Source organism: Podarcis vaucheri (genome assembly GCF_965113315.1).
Source record: "Podarcis vaucheri genome assembly, chromosome: 2".
In the NCBI taxonomy this organism is placed as follows: Eukaryota; Metazoa; Chordata; class Lepidosauria; order Squamata; family Lacertidae; genus Podarcis; species Podarcis vaucheri.
The window spans coordinates 75,804,024-75,825,352 of record NC_138760.1 but is presented as its reverse complement, the minus strand read 5'-3'; the positions used below and the strand labels follow the sequence as shown (position 1 = coordinate 75,825,352).

The 21,329-nt window shown below is 40.0% G+C and overlaps 1 protein-coding gene across 1 annotated transcript; it reads right to left on the bottom strand.

The window, feature by feature from the left end:
- Window positions 1-220: 220 nt before the first annotated feature.
- On the bottom strand, window positions 221-20,159 carry RBM5 (RNA binding motif protein 5). The gene is made up of 25 exons (XM_082214497.1): window positions 20,004-20,159; window positions 19,019-19,074; window positions 14,813-15,038; window positions 14,192-14,353; window positions 13,988-14,057; window positions 13,480-13,553; window positions 11,292-11,375; window positions 10,418-10,478; window positions 10,198-10,263; window positions 8,919-9,079; window positions 8,399-8,496; window positions 8,115-8,202; window positions 7,889-7,966; window positions 6,945-7,017; window positions 6,477-6,565; window positions 6,019-6,097; window positions 5,454-5,545; window positions 4,671-4,832; window positions 4,150-4,296; window positions 3,997-4,071; window positions 3,148-3,327; window positions 2,451-2,525; window positions 1,644-1,741; window positions 1,429-1,558; window positions 221-862 (listed from the first exon to the last, which is right to left on the bottom strand). Exons 2-25 carry the CDS (start codon window positions 19,033-19,035, stop codon window positions 737-739), a joined length of 2,511 nt encoding a protein of 836 aa, XP_082070623.1. The 5' UTR covers window positions 19,036-19,074; window positions 20,004-20,159; the 3' UTR covers window positions 221-736.
- Window positions 20,160-21,329: the final 1,170 nt, after the last annotated feature.

Genomic DNA, 21,329 nt, shown 5'->3' with positions numbered 1-21,329 from the left:
ATATATTCCCGTAACACAACCCCAATTATGTGATAAGAGCTCAAATAACTTGGTTAGTGTTGTCAACAGGATTGCTGGTGTCATGGGAACCAGGGCAGTAGGTGCCATTTTTGGGGTACATACAGATCCTTTTCTCAATACTTCAGAGCAGGACCAAAGGTAGTTAGACATAGTCACTTATTCTTTGCCACAAATCAACTTTCCCCGCTAAGAAACAAAATTTGGTTTAGGCTTTATTTCTTCTTGAAAGAAGCCTGGACTGGCATCTATAATCAAAATCTTCAGAGAGAAAAAAAACTATACAAAGACATATCTTACAAAATTTACAGGAAAGTTTTGCCAAAAATGAGAAACAGTACAAAGTAGGCAGATATAACAGTGTAAAATCACATTAACACTTCCTCAACTGCTCCACAGGACAGGTGTGGGTTTTTGACTACACAAATTTAATAGCATGACACATAAATTTACACTATATACAAAAATGTATAAAGATCCAGCACCCCCTTTTAATCTAGTTATGGTTCGTCCAACATGAAGCTGTGGTGTTTTATGATCCACAAAGAGAAGCATTACACGCTGGAATTAATGGAAATCCTGAAACTAGAAGTAGTTAACCTCAAGCCATAACTAAAGTAACTGCAATGCCTCCAAGGTCATAAGGTTTTTAACAGTCTGTTTGGGGGGAAATAGGGTGAGATGTTTCATGCTTTTCTGCTTCCAAGATGGACAGTGCTTATTCCATTTCAGTGAATCGAGCAAACATAGCTTTCCGTACTGCATCTTTGTAAGAGTCTGCTGTAGAGACACCGTAAGAACTACCTTTTGCTCCTAGCCCAGCTCCCCTCATTCTCACTTGAGCCTGCAAAGAAACACAGGTATTTTAGCAGCAGCAAAACAAACATGACCACAGAAGTTACGTTTCATTCATCACAAGTCTCAATGGGTGAACAACACCCCACCTCTGAAAAATAATTTAAACTCACTTTTTAGCCAAGCAAGTATGATCCACCCCCCCCCCCAAAAAAAAAATATTCCTCAGGTATGCTGTCCCAATTCAGCAACCTTTTTTTGGGCCAGTGGGCACATTTGGAAAGTGCCATGAAAGAAGCAGACGATTCGATGCACCGCACTGCTCACCCCATGTCGCTCCGGAGCCCCAAAAACCGGGGTTCCCTGCGAGTGGGGGAGGCGCAAAAGGTGCCCGCCGAATCCCACACTCACAGGCTTCTCCCGCCTGTAATTTTAACGGGTTTCCGCCTTCGCCGTGGCGGCCAGACCCAGATTCCCACGGAGCAGATTCCTCCCGGTCAGAGGAATTCCGCCATTACCGGAGGCACCTCCCAAGAAGTCCCCGTAATTCAGATTTTTAAACCACTTTTCAACTATCTAGGATGACAACCATATATACAACTCCTCCCTGCTTACCTCAATGGGGGCTGTGATACCTTGACATTTCCTTCCTAATCCTGAACCTTCCCTCCAGCCCATAGCTTGAAGCATTTTGTTGCCAATATTACTATGGTCAATGCCATCTTTTGTGGGCTGTTCATAATTCCTAAAAAACAAACACACAGTTAAACTAAGGAAAATTTAGAGAATTTAATTTAAATGTAAAATGGTAAAATATTTCAAATACATACACAGTGCCTGCATCAAACACTTTTTTCCGCTTTGGCTCTGGTGGCTCTGGTATGCCATATTTCTCACGTCTTTCAGCTGCTCTGTCTCTGTATTTCATCTGAAATTATATCAATTTCATCAACTTCTGAACTCATTGTCAACCCTAGCACATACTCTAGTACCCTTCTGCTTCTAAGTAGCAAAACAATGGCATCTATTGATGTAGGCAGCATAGAACGCAAGAGAGTCAAGTACAATATCCAAACAGTGGAGAAAAAAAGAAAGAACGGGTGCACATCATACAGACTGATCCCACTCTACTGCTACTGGATTCAATTACTTTCAGAATTAAGAATTGTTGCCAATTTTTAACGTTGACAAAATAAAGGGGGCACAACAAAAAGTCCTGAACCAGATTGCAACAGTTAATAAAGTAAATGAATGGCAATCATTCTGCAGATTTTGGCTGCATAACTAGTTGGTCTAAAATCTTTATTCCCCACCCCAAAAGACACATGTGAACAAGATGTATTTTTTTCTATGTTGCAGAAAACTAGGACACTGGAAGCTCCTAAATGTTAGGGGTTGGCAAGATATATTCCTTCCCCTTGAGCTTTTTTCAACTACCAAGTTTCAATCCAGGACTTCCCATCTTTTACTTATTTCGTGTTTGAGAACCATAGTTTGCATTTCTATCATTCCAATTTCTTTTTGAAAGCAATAGAATTAACCCAAATCTTGGGGATCGCAACAGAATGCTTGTGGAATGTTGCCTGGGGGCTGAATGAACACCTCAAAATCTATTGTCTTGTTTACATACCACTTACCTCTCTCTCACGCATTTCCAAGGCTTCAAGCTCTTGCTCTGATAGTCTCGATCTCCTGTAGATGTCCATATTTTGCTTTATAGGAAAAAACAATAATCAAAATTGAATAATTGAGACCGGCACAGGAAGCTATTTTTTTTTTAATCTGATTTAAGACTACCTCACGGTTTTATTCCTAACAAGCAATATCCATAAGTAATAAAACACTGCAAGTGAGCTCAATGCCACATACTATTTTGTGTATCTAAAAAGACAGACAAAATTTGTGCCCCCCCCAATCATGTGGGATACAACCCTGTGGGAAGTATCCCAACAGAAGACATAGACAGGCATAGTAATATTAAGAGTGTGCTCCAGCTCACTACTGCCCCCCACCCCGCAAAGCCAGGGCCATTCTATCATCAACTACCCTGTGGAAAAAATACTAACATTTTTAATGTTGATATTGCTTATTGTGCTTTTTAAAATGGAGTTTAGTATTACTTAGTAGGTGAGATGTAAGTAACTATAATTAAGACGACAAGGTTCGAACTACAGAGGGAAAAGAGAAACTCTCCACTTGTCTAGAATCCTCTTGACCACTTTCCATGTTTCCACCCCCGCGCCAAGCCAAGAGAACAAGTTGATATTCAGTTATTTTGGGTGGCAACTATAAAATTCTGCAATATTGAATTTATTGTTTGAAGAAGTTGATTACCTTATGAAGATCAGAGAGCTGTTGGTGCCTGACTAGAGCTTCTTTATTTGGGAACTGTCTTCTACATAACAAACAGGCCATTTTTTTCCAGTCTGTTAGTTTTTCTTCTTCATTTTCCAGCCTTTCCAAGAAATCCTCTTCATTATCACTGTCTCCACTATAAGCAGCCACCAATCCACGCTGGAAGAGGAGTAATGTCATTTTAGCCCAATAAATACAAGCTGCCAAGTTCTATCACACTAAAGGGCAGGTGATAGACTGTTATGGGCTCTACCACTAGAGGGTTGATATAGGAAACCTCAGGCCACTGCTGTTCTACAACTCAACATGCCTGACAAAGAGGCACCCTATGAACGTGTAAATTCCATTTGTTTCCCTGACAAGATTAGAACTCTACTGAATGTCCCATATCCCATAACTCTCAGATGTTGCTTTACTTCCTTCCTTTTTGGAAGGAACACCCTAAAAAGAAAGGAGTTACTGTAAAGATCAGTTTCCCAGCTAAGACCAACAAAGTTTCATCACAATGACCAACAGCCCTTTTGCAACTCCAGAGATTAAAAGGGTCCCAAAATACTCCTTCCTGTTTTCAGTACCTCTGTCTGCAAACTTCTAAATTATTGCATAAAGGACACGGAAGCCTAATTAATTAACATGTTTAGCTGAAATAAGACTGACCACTAAATATAAGCTTGCAAAAAAAAACAACATCTGATTCTTGCTCCATCACAAAAAGAACACGTGTTTCGCAGCTCAAAGAAAGCACTCGCCAAAACTTATTTATGAATTAGGCATGTAAACAAAAACCTTAAACAACACTAATGTCAGTGCAAGTTTCTATTCACTCACTTTCAGTGGGTTATCATCTTCACCGCCATTCTTTATAACTTCTGTTATTATCTGCTGTCTCTCAGACAAGGTACCCTGAAGAAAGAAAGAACTGTTAAACCCAAAAACTGTATACAATATCCTTTTTAGATATTAAATTCTACCAACCTTTACCTTTTTCTCAAACAGAGCAAAGCCAGCATCAGCTGCTGCAGATTCTCGTCTTTCTTCCTCCCTTGCATTCAGAGGCTGAAAGCTATTCTTGAAGTTCTCCTTCTGTTTGTTTAAACTCTTAGCCCAACGTTCCATGTCTTTAGCAATCTAAATAGTAAAACATTGACATAAATTAAGTCTATACCAAGAAAACAAATCAAATTTAGTATCTGCATACAGTATCATATTTTCCGCACCTATAGATTTCAGGTTATTCACATGCAACTCAATTTTGTCAAATGAGTTATCAAACTAGTGTGCAAAGACATGTATTTGGAAATCTTTACATAACCAACTTAAGTGTTTAGTTCGCATTTAAAGGTTATATTACTAAATTGCCTAGGTTCACGAGAGGTGTCATCCTGTCAGTGATTTGAGCATATTGGGACCCACCGATTATGGTGCCAAATCCTTTTGAGTGTTTTGTGTTCAAACATGCAAACTTTGATCTTATCAATTAAAGCTGTCATTCTGATCATCACCTGTTGAGCTGTTTTACTCTTGGGCTTCTCTTTCTTCTCTTTCCCTTCTTTTGTGGAAGATGCATTATTTTGATGGTAAGATGTACCCTCTGCTGCAGGCATGTAGGTCTCTTTCTCACCATCCCAGTAAAGATACTGCTGTGTTATCGCATTGTAGTAGTACTGAGGGGGAAAAAATCCATATCTATTCATATTTATATCCTATAGATCAAGTTACCTTTCAAAAAAATAAAATTTCCTCATATGCAACTGGTGTAGAGACAGATACCAAAACCAAGAAGTATGAGTTAAATCTGGATTGTTATGGGTTCACATTATTAATCGACAGAGAAAACCCCCTATGCAGCCTCTGATTTTCTGAAATATTGTCTGTGCAAACACTGATTCAGATAAAATAAAAAAATTCCTTCCACTAGCACCTTACAGAGCAACTAAGTTTGTTATTGGTATGAGCTTTTGTGAGCATGCACACTTCTTCAGATTGTGTCAAATAATGCCAAAGATTTGAAAGACATACCAATCAAATGGTTACATGGCAGCCTGTGAACAGCACATGCATGAATACACATGTCACTACTGCAAATTAATACCAAGCTGGACAATTGGTCCTTCTACCAAGTACTCTCCACTGACAGTAACTGTTCAAGGCCTGGGAAACAGATTACTCCCCAAGTTGCTAACCCAGTACTGAATGACACTCTGTTTCCAAAAGGTATGCACAATTTGGCACAGGTTATGACCCCATGTTATTTTTAGTTAGAAAGAGCTGGGAGCATTGTTTACCTGGGAGTTTGGATCATAATAGAGCCCCGTTACAGGATCATAATAGAAACCTGATGATTCATCATATTGGTATGTAGAAGTATCTGGAACAGCTGAAAATTTAGAAATGTGAGCTATTATTATCTGCATGTGTTAAATCACCATTACTTAGTAGATGTCAAGAAAACCACAAATCGCAACAGTAAATATGATAAAGCAGCAGTTGTCTGACCAACTTGCTCATAATGAACTAGCTAGTCTCGATCAACCCTAAGTCTGAGACACCCACAGGCATCATCTGGAATTCTGCTCATAGCAATTCTGATAATCGTTCTCAACTCCCTTTTACCTGTTTTCTGTATCACTCATTTCCTTCCAGCAGTGCCTTTGCCCTTTCATTTTGCCTCCCAACCCTCAACCCCCCAAGGTCTTGGATATTCTCACTTTAGGAAAACACTACAGGGGATTAAAAACAAGTTCATCCTACCCACATGGTTACTTTTGTCCTAAAAATGAGCACTATCAATACGTATGAGTGTAAACTGCTGTCTATTTCCATTGATCATTGGAAGGGAAGTTTGCTTACCATACTTGGTGCCAGGGACCACGCCAGTTGAAGATGCTGATGGCACCTGCGCACTAGTGCCTGGCTGGGCTACTTGAGTCTGGGGGGGGGGGGGACAATTTAAAAATAGGATCTTTAAAAGCTGCAACTGTTCAGTAACTTAACATAAAAAGCTTACACTCAGTCCCTCTCAACCTGGTGCCCTCCAGATGGTTTTTTAACTACAATTCCCACCAGCCAAATCAGCATGGCCAAAAGCAGTTAACTGAAGCTGAGGTTCAAAACATCTGGAGTTCACTAGATCTTGAAGGCTGCCTTAAATGAACCTATTCAGTATACTACATACAGGTCAATACTTCCAAAATGGGAGTTTATACATGCAAGCTTTACTAAGCCACACCAATATCTTTCAGCCAAATGTAACTTCCAAATTATTATAAGATTAAATCTCACTCCAACAGAATACAGATTATATTTACCGGAGAATCGGGAGAGCTGTTCTGTTGATTATATAACTGAGGACTCTGGGAAACAACAGCTGCTGTAGTAGCACTTGTCACTGGAGTACCTGGCAATAGTTATTAAAAGTTCAGCAAAGCAATCTGAAAAGCTACAATAGCACTTTGTTACTCAACTAGAGCAGGCATGGCCAAACTTGGCCCTCCAGCTGTTTTGGGACTACAACTCCCATCATTCCTAGGTAACAGGACCAGTGGTCAGGGATGATGGGAATTGTGGTCCCAAAAACAGTTGGAGGGCCAAGTTTGGCCATGCCTGAACTAGAGCATTTAGATTTTCTAGACTGTTCAAATACACAAACTCATTGTTTACCCTTGTATGCCACTCTACTGAATGCAGAGACCAGCACTGAGTATTCCATACAGCTCTTGCACAGGAACATGGGTAAGTAGAATTTTACCACAGTAATAGGAAGAGGAAACTGTTACCTGATATTGTAGCTGTATCTGTGTCCAATGTTCCTGCTTGATTCTGGTAAAACTGCTGATAATCCTGTGAACACTATGCAAAGAATTAAGACAAAATTACTTGTGTGGTTCATAATATAAATACACAGGCTTGGCTCTTAACAGAAATAAATTTATAGAAGAAAAGTCCTGGAAGTCCTGCTCCCTGCCCTGTGGAATTTTTTCCACCCAGCTTTGGGAGGGCGGGCCTTGACTGACTCCAGCTACAAAAAGCTGAGGCTGCTGAAGAGGTCGGAGACCATTTTGGTTCTCTCCTTAGTGCAGACCCAGGTCATCAGGCCTGAGCTGCTACAGCTACCACCCACCATGAACCACCCTTGGCAGGATGCGTTCTATGCTTAAGATATTCTCTTGTTAATTATGCTGTTTTAAATGTGCATTTTACATTTGACTTCCTTTAGCAATGTTTTCTTACGAAACGTTTAAGATATTTTTGTTGCATTAAATTTGCATTCTGTGGTTTCTGCCTTTGTAATATTTATTTAGAAATCTTCAGTTTCCTGTTATGTTGTTTTGAATGTATACTTTGACTTTCTTCAGTAATGTTTGATTCTGGATTGTTTTATTTGATGTTTTAATGTGTTGTAAACAGCTTTTGAGATTCCCCCTCATTTAAAATATGAAGTGGTATAGAAAAGAAATGCATAATAATGATGTTGTTTTCTGCCTCCTGGAGGGTTGGGGAATCTTATAGATGATGCTGTCTAAGGTTCAGCTTAATTGCAAAAAAACTGGGGAAGAGCCCAATCCGATTTTGAGATGATTCATTATCCTCCCAGAAGCTCATTGCCCCCCATTTCACAGCCTTGGATGGGCTTTTTGGAGTGGGTGGGAAAAGAGAGGAAACTTTCTGTCAACTTATTTCCGTTCACTTGTGAACCTAAGATAATATTAGTCATACGTACCTGAGTGTACTGGGTATAGCCATCCTGTCCCAGCTGGAGGTAGTTGAATTCAACTGCTCCACCTTCTCCACTTTGAGGCTATAAATTAAAGGATATGGTAAAGTAAATAAACCAAACCAAACCAAACCAAACCAAACCAAACACAAAGGCTGTTTAGATGGCTCTTAAATTGATGGAATAAGGCAAGGTCATTTACAATAATCCATTTTAGACTCAGATCCCCTACCTGGGTTGATGACCACTGGGCTGCAGCAATGGCTGTACTAGCAACAGAGAAAGCACTGACACGATTACCATCTGGGAGAAGCAAATCCCTAAAAACAAGAAAAACATCTAAGAACATTTCACAGACAACCTGCTATCATAAAAAGCTTCAAAACACCTTTTCATTTCCGTTTTATCACTGACATTTACAAATATAGCAGCAATACCAATTTCCAATTATTTACCATTTGGAGAAAATTTGACATACATTTTAAATATGAAAGAGCAGCAGTTAATGAAACTCACTTCCTGGCACTCTTGGCAAAATCCACACCAATTGTTTTGCCATCTATTTTAAGAGGTGGCTGAAGACTCTGCAAAATTTGCAACAGCTGAGAAGCATCCTAGAAAGAAATTACAGGTATTGGACAAAGCTCAAATTAAAACACAAAATTATTGCTCAGAAGGGCACTGAGCTAGGCAGGCACATCACGTGGGCTACATACCTTTACACAAGATTTTGTTCTATTATGAGTATTAGTGGCCTGATACAATGCCTCTGACTGATAAAATGACCAAACACTGTACCCTTCTCACCACATTTAAGAAGTGTCTTGCCCACTCATCTAGTACTATGTAAGCCATAAATGTGGTACTTCAATAAGATGATCCTCCAAAAGTTGCTTTAATTCCACTACCTCTACAAAGCTAGAGAAGGTGCAGTTGCTCAAGATGCTGCACATCTCACTGAACTGGAATACTTTTACTTTTTTCCAGTGACCATGTACGAAATTCAGTATCAAAGTGAAATAAAGTATGTTCTCACCATTGCTGAAGACAATTGTACAAAAGCAAAGCCTCTATTCTGTTGGGTCTGTTTGTCTTTAATAAGTCGAATGTTATTTACTGCCAGTGAAGCATATGGTGATAGTGCTGTCATGATCGATTCCACTACTGTGTGAGGGGCTATGTTTCTGAGAATAAGAGCTAGGAGAACAAATAACAAGTTATTACAAGATGATCCATATATTACCCTTTAAGTGTAAGAACACACCAAATTCATAAATTAAAAAATATTGTATTAATATTTTGTAATAACACCTAAGGTATACGGATATAACCTAGTCATTTATATGTTACACTCACTATCACAGGAATACATTAGTAAGATGTAGTTTTAAATATGAGTACAAGCAACCCCTGTTTATGTGGGAGTTGTGTTCTGGGTTATTGTACACAATGGTGGAGTGTGTATAAGCTTGCCCCACCCCCTCTTTTCTAACGATTTCTGGGGTGGGCGTGTGTCCCTTGGAATCACATAAATCGGTTGTTGCCTGTATGTTAGAACTTCTTAGTATAAATATAAAGCTAGAGAGTAGGCCTTTCCTATATGTACTAAGAATGGGGAGCAGGAAGAACCCAATAAAGAGAATCAAGTCTTATAGGAAATGACATGATTGCAGGGGAGGAAACAATGAGGGGGGAGGGTTCTTGTCTACAGAAAGGGACCCAAAAAGGGGAGGGAGAGGCAGTGAGTGAAGGGAAAACAGAGAAAACCAATTCTCAAAGTGCCAAAATGTTTTATTATGCTCAACATTTCATAATTAGAAAATTTATTTATCAAGAATAGCTTACAAAATCTGCAGCAAAGCTTTTTGAAATCTGAGAACATTTTGAAACTTGAGCCACTGATGAAAATGAAAAAGAAGATTAATGTACTAAGGATGAGAAGCAGAGGAGTATGCGCTCTTAGAGTGGTGGTAGAGAAAGATCAGTTTAAAAAAACATCAACAGAGAAAAACATGCTTGAAGATTGAGGAAGGCGGGGAAAGGAATGGGGTAAAGAAAGCCCTGCAACAGCTGTGAGGGCTAAATTTGGGGTTCAAGTGTCCTCAGCTAAAACGATATCAATACTTCTTATAAATCTCTGGGTTACTTTGCTTCAGCACCTCCGATTTCTGCCCTATGGTCTACTCTTCTGAAAGGAAAATGAAAATACTGAATCAAATCTATGGGGACCTTGGCAGGAAATGGACTTTGTCTTGCAACACACACTTTGGCCGACCAATCCCACAGTATAACAGAAGACTTGAGACTTTACTCACTATCACAGTAGTAGTCTACAGACTGAACAGCCTCTGGTCCTCCAGGTGGTACCTCCTGTTCTGAATCTTTATTGCAAATCAGAAAAAATAATTTTAATCATGCAGTAACTTAGGTTGTTACATCAAGACGCCTCTACTATGTCAGAGTAAGAATAACATGCATAATTTATAATTGTGAAATAAAAATATCTTTAGTTTAAGTTACTCAAATAGAACTTACCAAATTTATCTGCTCCACAACGGAAGCATTTTAGACGCCTCCTGAAGTTGTAAAGGCAGCACTAACAAACAAACAAATCCATTACATTTTTAGATCATTCAGCTGATGAAGCTTGCTGTAGCATACCACATCTATACCAATTAATTTAACGTGAAACTGTTACCACATATAATCATAATCTGCAGCCTTCAGATACCAGTCTCAACAAACTTTATCCGTTCACACAAATAGCAATTCTGCAAGTAGCCTCTATAAAATAAACTAGCCTATCCTCTATAGCATTTTCTTGGCAATGCCCATCTTTCTACTGAAATATTACAGAATCACTGAATTTGGAGTAAACATTGTTCAGTGTTGAGAAGAGCTAGAGCTCACAGTTACATCAGCTGCATGGGTCTATAGCCCTGGAACGTGCATTAAGAGCAGAGAAGGGAAAACACACAGAATTTCTCATCGTTTTAGAACACCATACCATCTCTACATGAAGCCAATAATCAGTGGCTTTTGCCTTTAAAGTTTGTTAACCTGTCTATTTTCTCATATTTATCTATCGCTTTTCTTCCAATGTGGAACCCAGGGAAGTATACTAGTGGTTCCCAGAAAAGTCACCAAACCAGGCACTGAATACTAGACACAGACCTGCTTAGCTTCAGCAAGGAATGGCCTCACACACCTTCAGATCATTCCCTGGGTATGTATATTCTTGCTGAACTGTTTGTACTTGTTTGTGGCAAGCCTTATAATTTATTTAGATTTTGCTGTAATAGCTCTGAATTTTAAATGTTACTAAAATTTAAGTCACTTCCATGGGTGTAGTCAATAATGATTAATGAAGTTAAAGAGCAACTAGGAAAGATGTGAAACATTGCTTTACCTTGTTGCAAAGCCAGTCTTCAAATTTAGGCCTGGGGTTACTGTAGTGCATTGCAATTTGTTTCCCTTGAATCAACAGTTTTTTCTGCAAAAAAAGCACATTTAGTTATTCCTGTATCACGGCACAGATGTCCATTTTCCCATGGCAGAGCACACTTCGGAGGATTCAGTGCTCATGAATTAAATGGACAACATATGGGGAGGACGTAGAGAACCAACCACCGCCTCCTACACTCTGCCCATTCAATCCTGCAGGACACGGGCAGTAAGAAAATGGGATGTGCAGTAAAAGTAAACGGAATCAGGGAGTGTTGATCAAGCTGCCAAAACTAAGCGCTGACATGGAACCAGGAAATGTCTCAAAGGAGACCGAGTCCTACTGGCATAGCAACACGCTTTTAAAAATATTGTCAAGTGATTGCTTCACTTCTTTCCCAACTCCAAACACCCTAGAATTTTAAAACTTCAAAACAAATGGACTGTTTTCAGTTGCTTTCTTCATGAAGTGCCCCTTGAAAGTACAGTAATTTCTCCCAAGAGGACCCTGGTTAGCTTCCTGGAGGCTGAACAAAAGGTCATGAACTGAACACACGTTCAGTATGAATCTTTTTTGACTAATTCATCGGTTCACATAAAAGCTTGTGTAAGAAATTTGCGTTCTTCAGACAGTAGCTTTCTTCAAATAACTACAATGCTACTGAAATTTCACAATAGGGCACCAGTTCATTTTGCTTAGTGCCCCTTCAAAGTTAGAATGACGTTATAAACAATTAGCTGCTTAAATGTATACGAAGAAGCCAAGTTTCTCAACTTAAACTTTATTGATTCCTACATATACATAGTTCCCCTATCCCTCCCCTAATTTCTGTAAGCCATTAACAGCTATTCATTCAGAGAGATGCACCTTTGTCAAGATGTGTAGGTTAAACCTAATTTTTAGCTAAAATATTACGTCAGAAAGTAAAGTTCTAAATATAAATGGCATGAAGAAACTTAAAAGTATCTGGTAGCTCTAGGGTGAAGATTTCATCCTTTTATTGCTAGATTAGGCAAGTAAGGGGAATGTTGAAGGACCCAGAACAAACTGGGTTATGCACACACACGTTGCTGGCATATTTACACTAAATAATGTTTGTCTGACAGTTAGCAACAGGGCCACTGGGGAGACTTGACTACTTTTCCCTAATGCTAGAGGATGTGTGGTTATTTTTTGGAGTGAATTTGAAATTTATTCAGTAAGATGAATACTGATATAGCTTTGTATATGTTAAAAATTGTGCAGGGTTTACTAGTAAATCCAGTTAATGTTAATTCAGGCACCCATCTGCGCCACCAATGCATGCTATGAACACCATAAAAGTCACTTTAATGCACGCAAGGATTAGGTACTCTTTCAGCTTAATTGCTGTGGTGGTTGCCCATGATATGAAGTCCAGAGAAATACTCGTTATACTTCTGGTTATTGGATGTCAGAAGTGGAAAAATTCAGCGAAAGATGCATTTTCAATCTTGTTTTTAAGACACAATAATTGTAATTCTGCTCTTTACAGATTTTTAGAATCTCCACCAGCTGCACAGGTCTAGCTTAAGAGCAATTCAGTAGGAGAGAAGTTTCACTATGAAAAACTGAAGTATTAGTAATCCAGAAGCATACCAATGCACTAGAAATAAGCAGGGAGATTATTTCACTATTATTTTAATTACAAATTTTTGTTGAGTACATTAGTAATACTCCACAATGTTCCACTTTCATTTGTTAAGTAATATTGAAAAGGCATATGCGTTACTATAAAAGTGCAGCTGCAGTTTAATAGACTGCCCTTTCACAGCTAGTGCTAGCATAAAGCACACATGCAGTATTACTGCATTCAGAAAAGCCTGTATGGTTTGAAACTTGAGAAGTTACTATGGAAATAATGTTTATAGAGACCAAATCAGTCAGGTAAAATGCTACGTTATTATCAGAATAGTAATATGCTGATTTTATAACAAGCAGTTTGGCAAATCTACTGGGGCTCTCTAGCACTATAACACAGTTCGAAAATTTTAACATATACAAAGCTTTTAATCTTTAGGAAGTCATGGTTTTGGAACAAACCACTCCTTCAGCCTTTCATTTATTCCTTTTTAAAAACTGTACAGACTTGTTCCATTTTCAGGAATAATCTAGACTTTGTGAGTGAAGCAACCTGATTGGCTTCCATCCAGCTGGTAGCATCTTGAAAGTGATAAAACTCCACGAAGGCGAAACCACGGCTTACACCTAGAGACAGCATTCAGATATAGACGGGATAGTTGTGTTAGTCAGTTCCTTTAAAACAGGTGAATCTCTCTCCAACTGCTTCATTACTTCATGACAAAGCAGTTTTATAAATGCGACGTCAACTCTGAATTTGCTTCTTGTTTTGCCATGGCAAGGAAACCAAGCTGCCTTAACACCTGAATGGGATCCATGTTTAAAGGTAACCATGCAATGAACTACTAAAGTTTAAAAACAAATTAACAGTAGGTGTTACTTACCATACCCTTTAATATATAAAAATCTGAAGGCTTCTTCCACTATCTATAGCCTTTCAAAAGGCTAAATTCCTTACCCATGGCAAACCTTTCATTCTGATTGTACTTGCAGGTGTGGGGAAAACGTTTTAGGCCTGGGGAAGAGGAAGGTACTGCCAAGAAATAGGTTAACACTCTCACCTGTCTTTCTCTTCATCAGCCTCACATCCGCAGGCCGAGGGCCTTCACAGGACTCAATGATCTCGCGAATCTGTATGCAAGTTTAATTTTTAAAAAAACTATTAATATTAAAAATTGAGTGCTTTTCAAGATTATATAAGCTGTTTCAGCATTTATTCTAATGCAATCCAAATATTCTAAAGACAGTAGTTAAGTATTACTTACATCATAGTCTGTAACAGTAATAGGGAGCCCACGCAACATGATGGTCTTGCTTTCTTTCTCATCATTAATGTCATTTCGATAGTCATGCTCTCCATAGTCCCCATCAGAATGATATCCATCTTCTGATTTGTCACTATTACGTCGCTCGCGTTCACGCTCTCTCTGCCAAGTAAGCATGTGTTTTAGCAAGCTGACTCTATAGCACTTTATCCATTAAAAAAAAATCAGGACTTGTGAAAATCATTCAGTCCATATTCAAACAATCCTTTCTTTGCTTGAGAAACATGAGATACGTTTACTTTCTACAGTATCCAGAAAAAATATTGACCACGTGAGCTCCATATAGTAAGTAAAGCTAGGAAGTGTATCATTGATTAACACAGGAAACAGCACAATACAAAAACACTCATTATGCCAGGGATAAGGAACCTGTAGCCCTCCAACAGTCGAGGTTCTCCAACCACCATCAGTCCCAGCCAGAATGGACAATGGTCAAGGATGATGGAAAATGCTAACCAAGAGTATTTGGAGGGCCACCTGTTTCCCATTTCTGCATAACAGTAACCAAAGTTAAAACATGTGTTGTTCAAAACTTTCCATGCACACAGACATTACACTCACCTCAGGACTGTCATAATCTCTACCATCATAATCTCTACCATCATAATCTCTGCCATCATAATCCCGACTATCGTAATCCCGGTAATCATCGTATCTGTCACTTCTGCGCTCCTCGCTAGATCTTTTATAGTCAGAATCCCGTCGACGACTTCTGGAGTCCCGCTCATCACGATCATCTCTATCTATGATAGAGCCGTATCTTCCACTCCGTTCAGTTCTGCTCACACTACACAAAGAGTTGGTCAAGTCAGACAGCTTGAAAAATGTAATTAATCAGCAAAGCTTTTAACAGGATCAACAGGGTTATGCAAAAAACAATCAAATAAAGCCCCAATTAGCCCCAGCCACACTGGGGCATCATAGTACAATGGCTTAAAGAGAGAGAGAGAGAGAGGGCGAGGGGGGGGGGGGAGAGAGAGAGAGAGAGAGAGAGAGAGAGAGAGAGAACATGGCTATACAAGTAACTCCCAAATTATGTGGGGGCTACATTCTAAGTAACTGCACCTTAAAGTGAAATCACATATGCCGTATTGCCCCAAATATAAGCCGCACCTTTCATATTCAAGGGGGGGGGGGCGAGAGACAATATCTGAATATAAGCCACTCCCTTAAAATTCAGCAGGGACTCATACCTGTTCCATTTTACCGTATGTCTGTTTCAGCAGAAATATCGTAAAAGCCAATTTTTGTAAGGTCGCAAATTTAAGCCACACTTAAACTTTTCACGGTTGGAAATTGGAAAAAAGTGAGGCTTATATTCAGGCCAATATGGTATTTGAAACACCATTGAAAAAGCCTGCAAACACCCCACCCCTTTTTGTATTACTTCTGGGTTCAGCACAATGCACATGTGTGCAGTCACACACATATCAGATGTGCCTAAAATGGTTGCTGCCTGTAATTTGTATGTGATTCTCCCTTTTCATAAAGACTTACCCAGGAATATATAAAGGTGGCCCAGGATAGTTTCAGGTACAACTTTAACTAATAAGAATTATTATGCACTTGTGACTTTATAGGGAGACATTTGTTTTAAGAAATCCTAACTAATAAGTGTCCTTTTGTAAAGAATGCTAAATTGCAAAAAAAAACAAACCAAATATTTTTTCCTGTGATTACCTCTTTATAAAAAAATTCTAATTCATTGATGACTAACTATTTAACACTGTAGAAGACAGCATGAAAATTGCACTCTCTTTTTGCAAGTATATAAAAAAGTAAATGTTGGAATTTGGCTGTTTTACACTGAACAAATAAAAGGTTACTTCAGGATTTTAGTTTTTAGGGCTACAATCCCAAAGCCAATTCCTAGGTAATAAGCTTTGGGGGAGACGGGACTTAAGAAAACATGTACAGGATTGTGCTGTAAATTACTTAAGAGGATAACAGAGTTGTAGAAATGATTGATACATTAATTGCTTTTAAAATCTCAATAGCATTTCACTGGAAAACAAATTCCCTACCTGCCTGTTTGGGATTTGGTTTATAGTATTTGGACACAGCTAGAATGCTAAAAAAATTACTTAATATGCATCTTACTTAACAGTGGTAAAGACAAAAAATAAGGAATCTATTTGTTAAAAAATGTACTCCAAAATCGTTAGCTTTCAGGAATGATTTAAATTTACAGGGATGTATGTCCTTATTTACTGTTTACACTGGTGTGGTAAAATATACAAATAGTTGGGTCCTAAGTATTGTACAATCTCTCCTGCTCAGGTTCTTGTAACTAATGTATTAGCTAATTTTTAGCTGTGTTGTGTATTTCTTTAATATGTTAAATACACAACTGTTTTTCTGTGTTAATACACAGTGGTTCAAGTGCCTTATAAAAAACACTTTAATTTATTAAACACATTTTTACTCTTCCTTTCCATCAAAACAATCAAAGCACCTTTTATTACTTTACCTGTGTAAGGTGAACACATACAGGGAAAGCATCAACACACGATGACATTTGGTGAAAGTGGCTGTGCATTTAGGACCAGATTCAAAGATTACAGGTCCTCCCATCATCTTGTGACATATACTCTGAAGCAGGGATTGTATTCTAGGTTGCTTGGCTGGAGATTGAAAGCTAAGAACTTCAAGGCAGCTTTCTCTGAAATGCTACATACTCAATGTGCTAGACAGGCACAGGTGATTAATCTCAATGCATGGTTAATACAAGTGATGACAGTAGGAGGGATTTAGATTTTTTAGGCACTAGGGCAGGGGTTAGCAACCTAAGGCCCATGGGCTGGAAGTGGCCCACGGAGGTCGTTTGACTGCCGAAAATTGCAGGGGGGGTGCGCTCATGCACACCCACGATCCGACCCACGGAGATCTGATCCAGCCCAGGCAAAATAAACCTTGCTGACCCCTGCACTAGGGGACAAAAGAAAGTGTTTATCCACAGGAGGCAGTGATTACCAACTGGGATGGCTTTAAAAAGGGATCAGCATAAATTCATAGAGGGCTATCTATGGCTACTGGCAGTGTGCTTTTTTGCATCCCTCATTGTCCAACTGCATTTCTTTTTGCCAAGTTTGTGTTCCTTTTTCTCATTTAGATAGGACTTCTACTTATTTAAAGAAACCTTACTCCATATAATTATTTGACTTTGCTAGTTAGTTACATTGGCTTGATGGTACCCATTCTCACCTGCAATATACATTTTAGCTGAGCTTTTATTATAGTTTTGAACAACCCCCAAGCATGTGAACTTTTTCTTTTGATGTCAAGTGTGACTATCTTGGCAACTTACATATCACTTACATGTATGTTCAATTTGAAAGCATTATGGTCACTGTTTGTAGTCAATTCAATAACATTTACAAGTCACAAAATGTGCTGTATGCCAAAGATCAAGTAGAGGGGTCACCACCCTTCTGTTCTTTTCCATGGCCAACTGTTCAAGGGCACTGTCATTTAGAGTAATTAGAAATTTTATTTCTTTGTTGTGGATGGATCTATGGTGAGCAGTGAGGTGATCAAGTTTGCTGATCCCACCAAATCATTCAAGGTGTTAAGAACAAAAAGTATTGAAAGGTGCTCCAAAAGGATCCATCCAAAATGGGTAAATGGCTATTAAAATGGAAAATGCAATTCAACATAATCAAGTGTAAAATGATGCACATTGGGGCAAAAAGTATCCCAACTTCACATGTGTTTATAGGATCTGGACAGGTAGTAACTGACAGGGAAGAGAACCTTGGGGTAATAGTGAATAGTTTGATGAAAATGTGTGTTGTGCAGCAGCGGTGAAAATGCTATTTTCATATTAAGGATCATTAGGATGTCACTGAAAATAAAGCTACCAATATCATAACTATGGTTATACAAATCTTTGGTTTGACCATACACTGAATATGGAGTACAATTATGGCTTCTGTTCCTAAAAAGAATGTTTTAGAGCTGAAAAAGGGAGACTGAATATGATCATGGGGATGAAACAACCCCCAATGAGGAAAGGTTTCAACATGTGGGGCCTTTTAAATTTAAAAAGGGAAAGTAAGGGAGGACCTGATATAGGCGTACCAAATTATGAATGATGTGCAGAAGGGGGATAGAGAAAAGCATTTCTCACAGTACTTGGGATCATTCAGTGAAACTGAATGTGGGAAAATTCTGAACAATAAAAAATGTTTTTCCCACAGCATATAAAACTATGGAATTCATTCCTACAAGATCTAATAAGGGCTATCTTGGAAGGCTTTAAAAAAAGATTTAAACAAATTCATGACACTGGAAGCAATATGCCTCTGAATACCAGTTGCCAAAGATCGTATGTGGGCAGAGTGCTGCTAAAACCAAGTGCTGCTTGCAAGCTACCACAGGCATTTTGCTGGCTACTGCAAAAACCAGATGCTGAACAAGATGGATATTTGGTGTGATCCAATGAGGTGCATGCAAGCTTCCTACACAATGTAGAACCCTGACTGTCCAGGTTTTTTCTATTGTAAAGCAAATAGGCACTCTGCTTCAAAAAGGCAGAAGCAGGGGCTATTCAACTTGGGGCAGGGCTAAACAAGTGACCATGCAGCCGCCCTGGCCACACATTTTCCCATCATGCAAGTAACGCCTTAAGATTGCTAAAGAGATACATTCATATACCACAGATCTGGAACACATCAGGGGAAAAAAGAGTTTTTCATATTTCATCAATCTACATCTCTGAAATTGCAGCCACCATTATGTAATACTTAAATGTTTGCTTTTGCCTACCGTTTGTCAGAACCCATGGCTTGCCTTCAGTTCCTGCTTCTAGTGAATTGAGTTGTCTATTTAGGAGAAGAAAAACAATCAATGCAGACACCGAACCGATCATTTTTAAAGCATACTGCAGAAATGCAAGGCTCCAAAGTAAAGCCTACAAAAACCTGGTCAGGCACCCTAGTAATGAACACCCCTACAACAACGTACTTTGAACTAAAAATAGTTTTCAGTACCTAATGCTAAGTCTGCAGCAAAAAAGAAAACCAGTAACAAGATAATCAGGGAATCGCTGTAAAAGGGTTATCTGCAGAGGTGTTAAAATGCATATTTAGATATTCACAAAAAGTGACTCTTAAGGTACGCTTATGTTCGGAAGGAATAGAGAAGTCAGAAGCGGAATGGCCACGCTGGTCTTGGTTAAATTAAACCAGAAGAATCCTTTCTACAACGGGTGCCTCCCGCTGGGCATTGCAAGAGACTGGCGCTGACAGGGCGGCGTTTAATGGTGGCCGATATTCCGCAGCAGAGAGAGAGAGAGAGAGAGAGAGAAACGCAGGGCGCAACCACACCTGCGGCGACCAACAATAGGGACCACAATAGCAATTATGCGGCGTTCTCCACAAACGCAATGAAGGGGAGGCGGCGACTCGGAGGAAGGGACGGAAAGGCATTTAGACACCTAAAACTGAAGCTCCTTCCCACCGAAGAAGCATTTCCTAAGCCTTCCCCTGCTTCAGAAAGCGGACGGTTGGCGCTCCAAACTGCCGCGCCCACCTCCGCCGCCCCCCCCCAACCGGGATCCCTATAGCGTCTCTTCTCTCTTTGGCGCCTCTGAAGCTGTAGGAGGCTTCAGTTACGGCTTAAAAGTCTTATGAACAGGCAAAAAAAAATTTCTAATTCGTTATTCCCAAATCAGACTAAGGACTCTTCCCGAGTTCTTCTCTACTGACTATATAGCCGTCTCCGCATCGGATACCCGATTTTCAGTACCTACCGGGGAGGGGAAATAGGCCAAGGGCCGCCTCTGCCACCGCAACAGCTACAGCAGTAGCCACACCAGCTTCTGTCAAACACCACAAAATGGCGCTGAAGGGGAGCTCGCCGTCTTCTACCCACAATCCCTCGCGCTCCCCGCCTCCTCGCTCCTCCTCCTGGAAGCTTCCAGCGAGCCGCGAGCTCGAGAGGCGGCCTTGAGCTCCGCGCGGCCTGCTGGGTAGCGTCGGTGTGCTGGAGCCCAACCTTCGTTTATTGCGTTTCGCGGGGTGGGGGAGGGAGGGCGAAGAGAGGGATTGTGCCCAAAAATGTTCGTGATGGGGCATCAGAGATGCGAAGCTAGACCCACCGCGGCAAGCTTGTAGCTCCCAAGTAGACCCAGGACTCAAGCATCTCCCGGGGTTTCCTCCCCGCCGGCCACGGAGCCTGCTTTGTGCAAAAGTGATGTGCCGCGACTGCAAAGATCCCGCTGGGCAGACAACCATTTTGTGAAATTTACATCGCCGGCCATCACGGCCATTTCATAAAGCCGGCGAGCTGAACAGAAGTCTGGAGCGTGTGAATACAACATGATGATGTTTAATTTTTTAAAAAATAATAATAATGGCGAAATTATATTCAAGTAAGGCTTTCTAACACACGCCTTAATGGTACATCGCAATTCACATACAGTCTATAGAAAAGCCTTTTCTTCTGTAGAATTGCCACGTTCTGGAAAAACAAGCGAAGCACGTAATGGGTGCGATCCTGTGCGCATTTACTTGGTATTAAGTCTCCTTGGGCACAGTGTGGCTTACTGCTGAGGAAGCATATACTGTACACAGGAATGGGGAAACGTCTCGCCCGTCGCTCCACTGAGTCGCTTTGTAGCCGCTCCGCCCCTCCCTCTCCAGACGCGCCTAGTCAAGGCGGATTCTGGTCTTATTTTTGGTCCTTTTACAAATACATAAACGGGCCTTACTAAGGGCAGGTAGGACAGGGAAATAAAAGGCTTGCCGCTTGTTTACTCTCCGTATGAAATGGCAGGGAAGATGGTCTCCACATAAGGGGCGAGCGAGAAAGCGATCTCCCAATTTTACCACCCGACCCCCCAATTCTAACCCTCCCAAAATGGCTGGCGCGGGTGGGTAGAGGTGGGATGCCTCTCAATACCAAAATATCCCTCAACAACAGCCACTTTTAGGAGCGACACGTTGCACTTCAGAATGACTTCACCTGTAGAAATAAGAGTTCAGCCAAAACGGTGACTTGCCAAAAATAAGCTTTGAGATACTATTTATAAAGGATTAATGCTTAGGGAACTGCAAGTGAAACCTGCAGCAACATT

What these genes read in the sequence shown, in the direction of transcription:
- RBM5 (XM_082214497.1), bottom strand. An exon ending in AGCTCTCTGATCTTCATAAG is followed by an intron (nt 2,526 to 3,147) that starts GTAATCAACTTC and finishes TTTCCTATAAAG; the next exon opens with CAAAATATGGACATCTACAG. An exon ending in GTATCACAGCCCCCATTGAG is followed by an intron (nt 863 to 1,428) that starts GTAAGCAGGGAG and finishes GTTTCTTTGCAG; the next exon opens with GCTCAAGTGAGAATGAGGGG.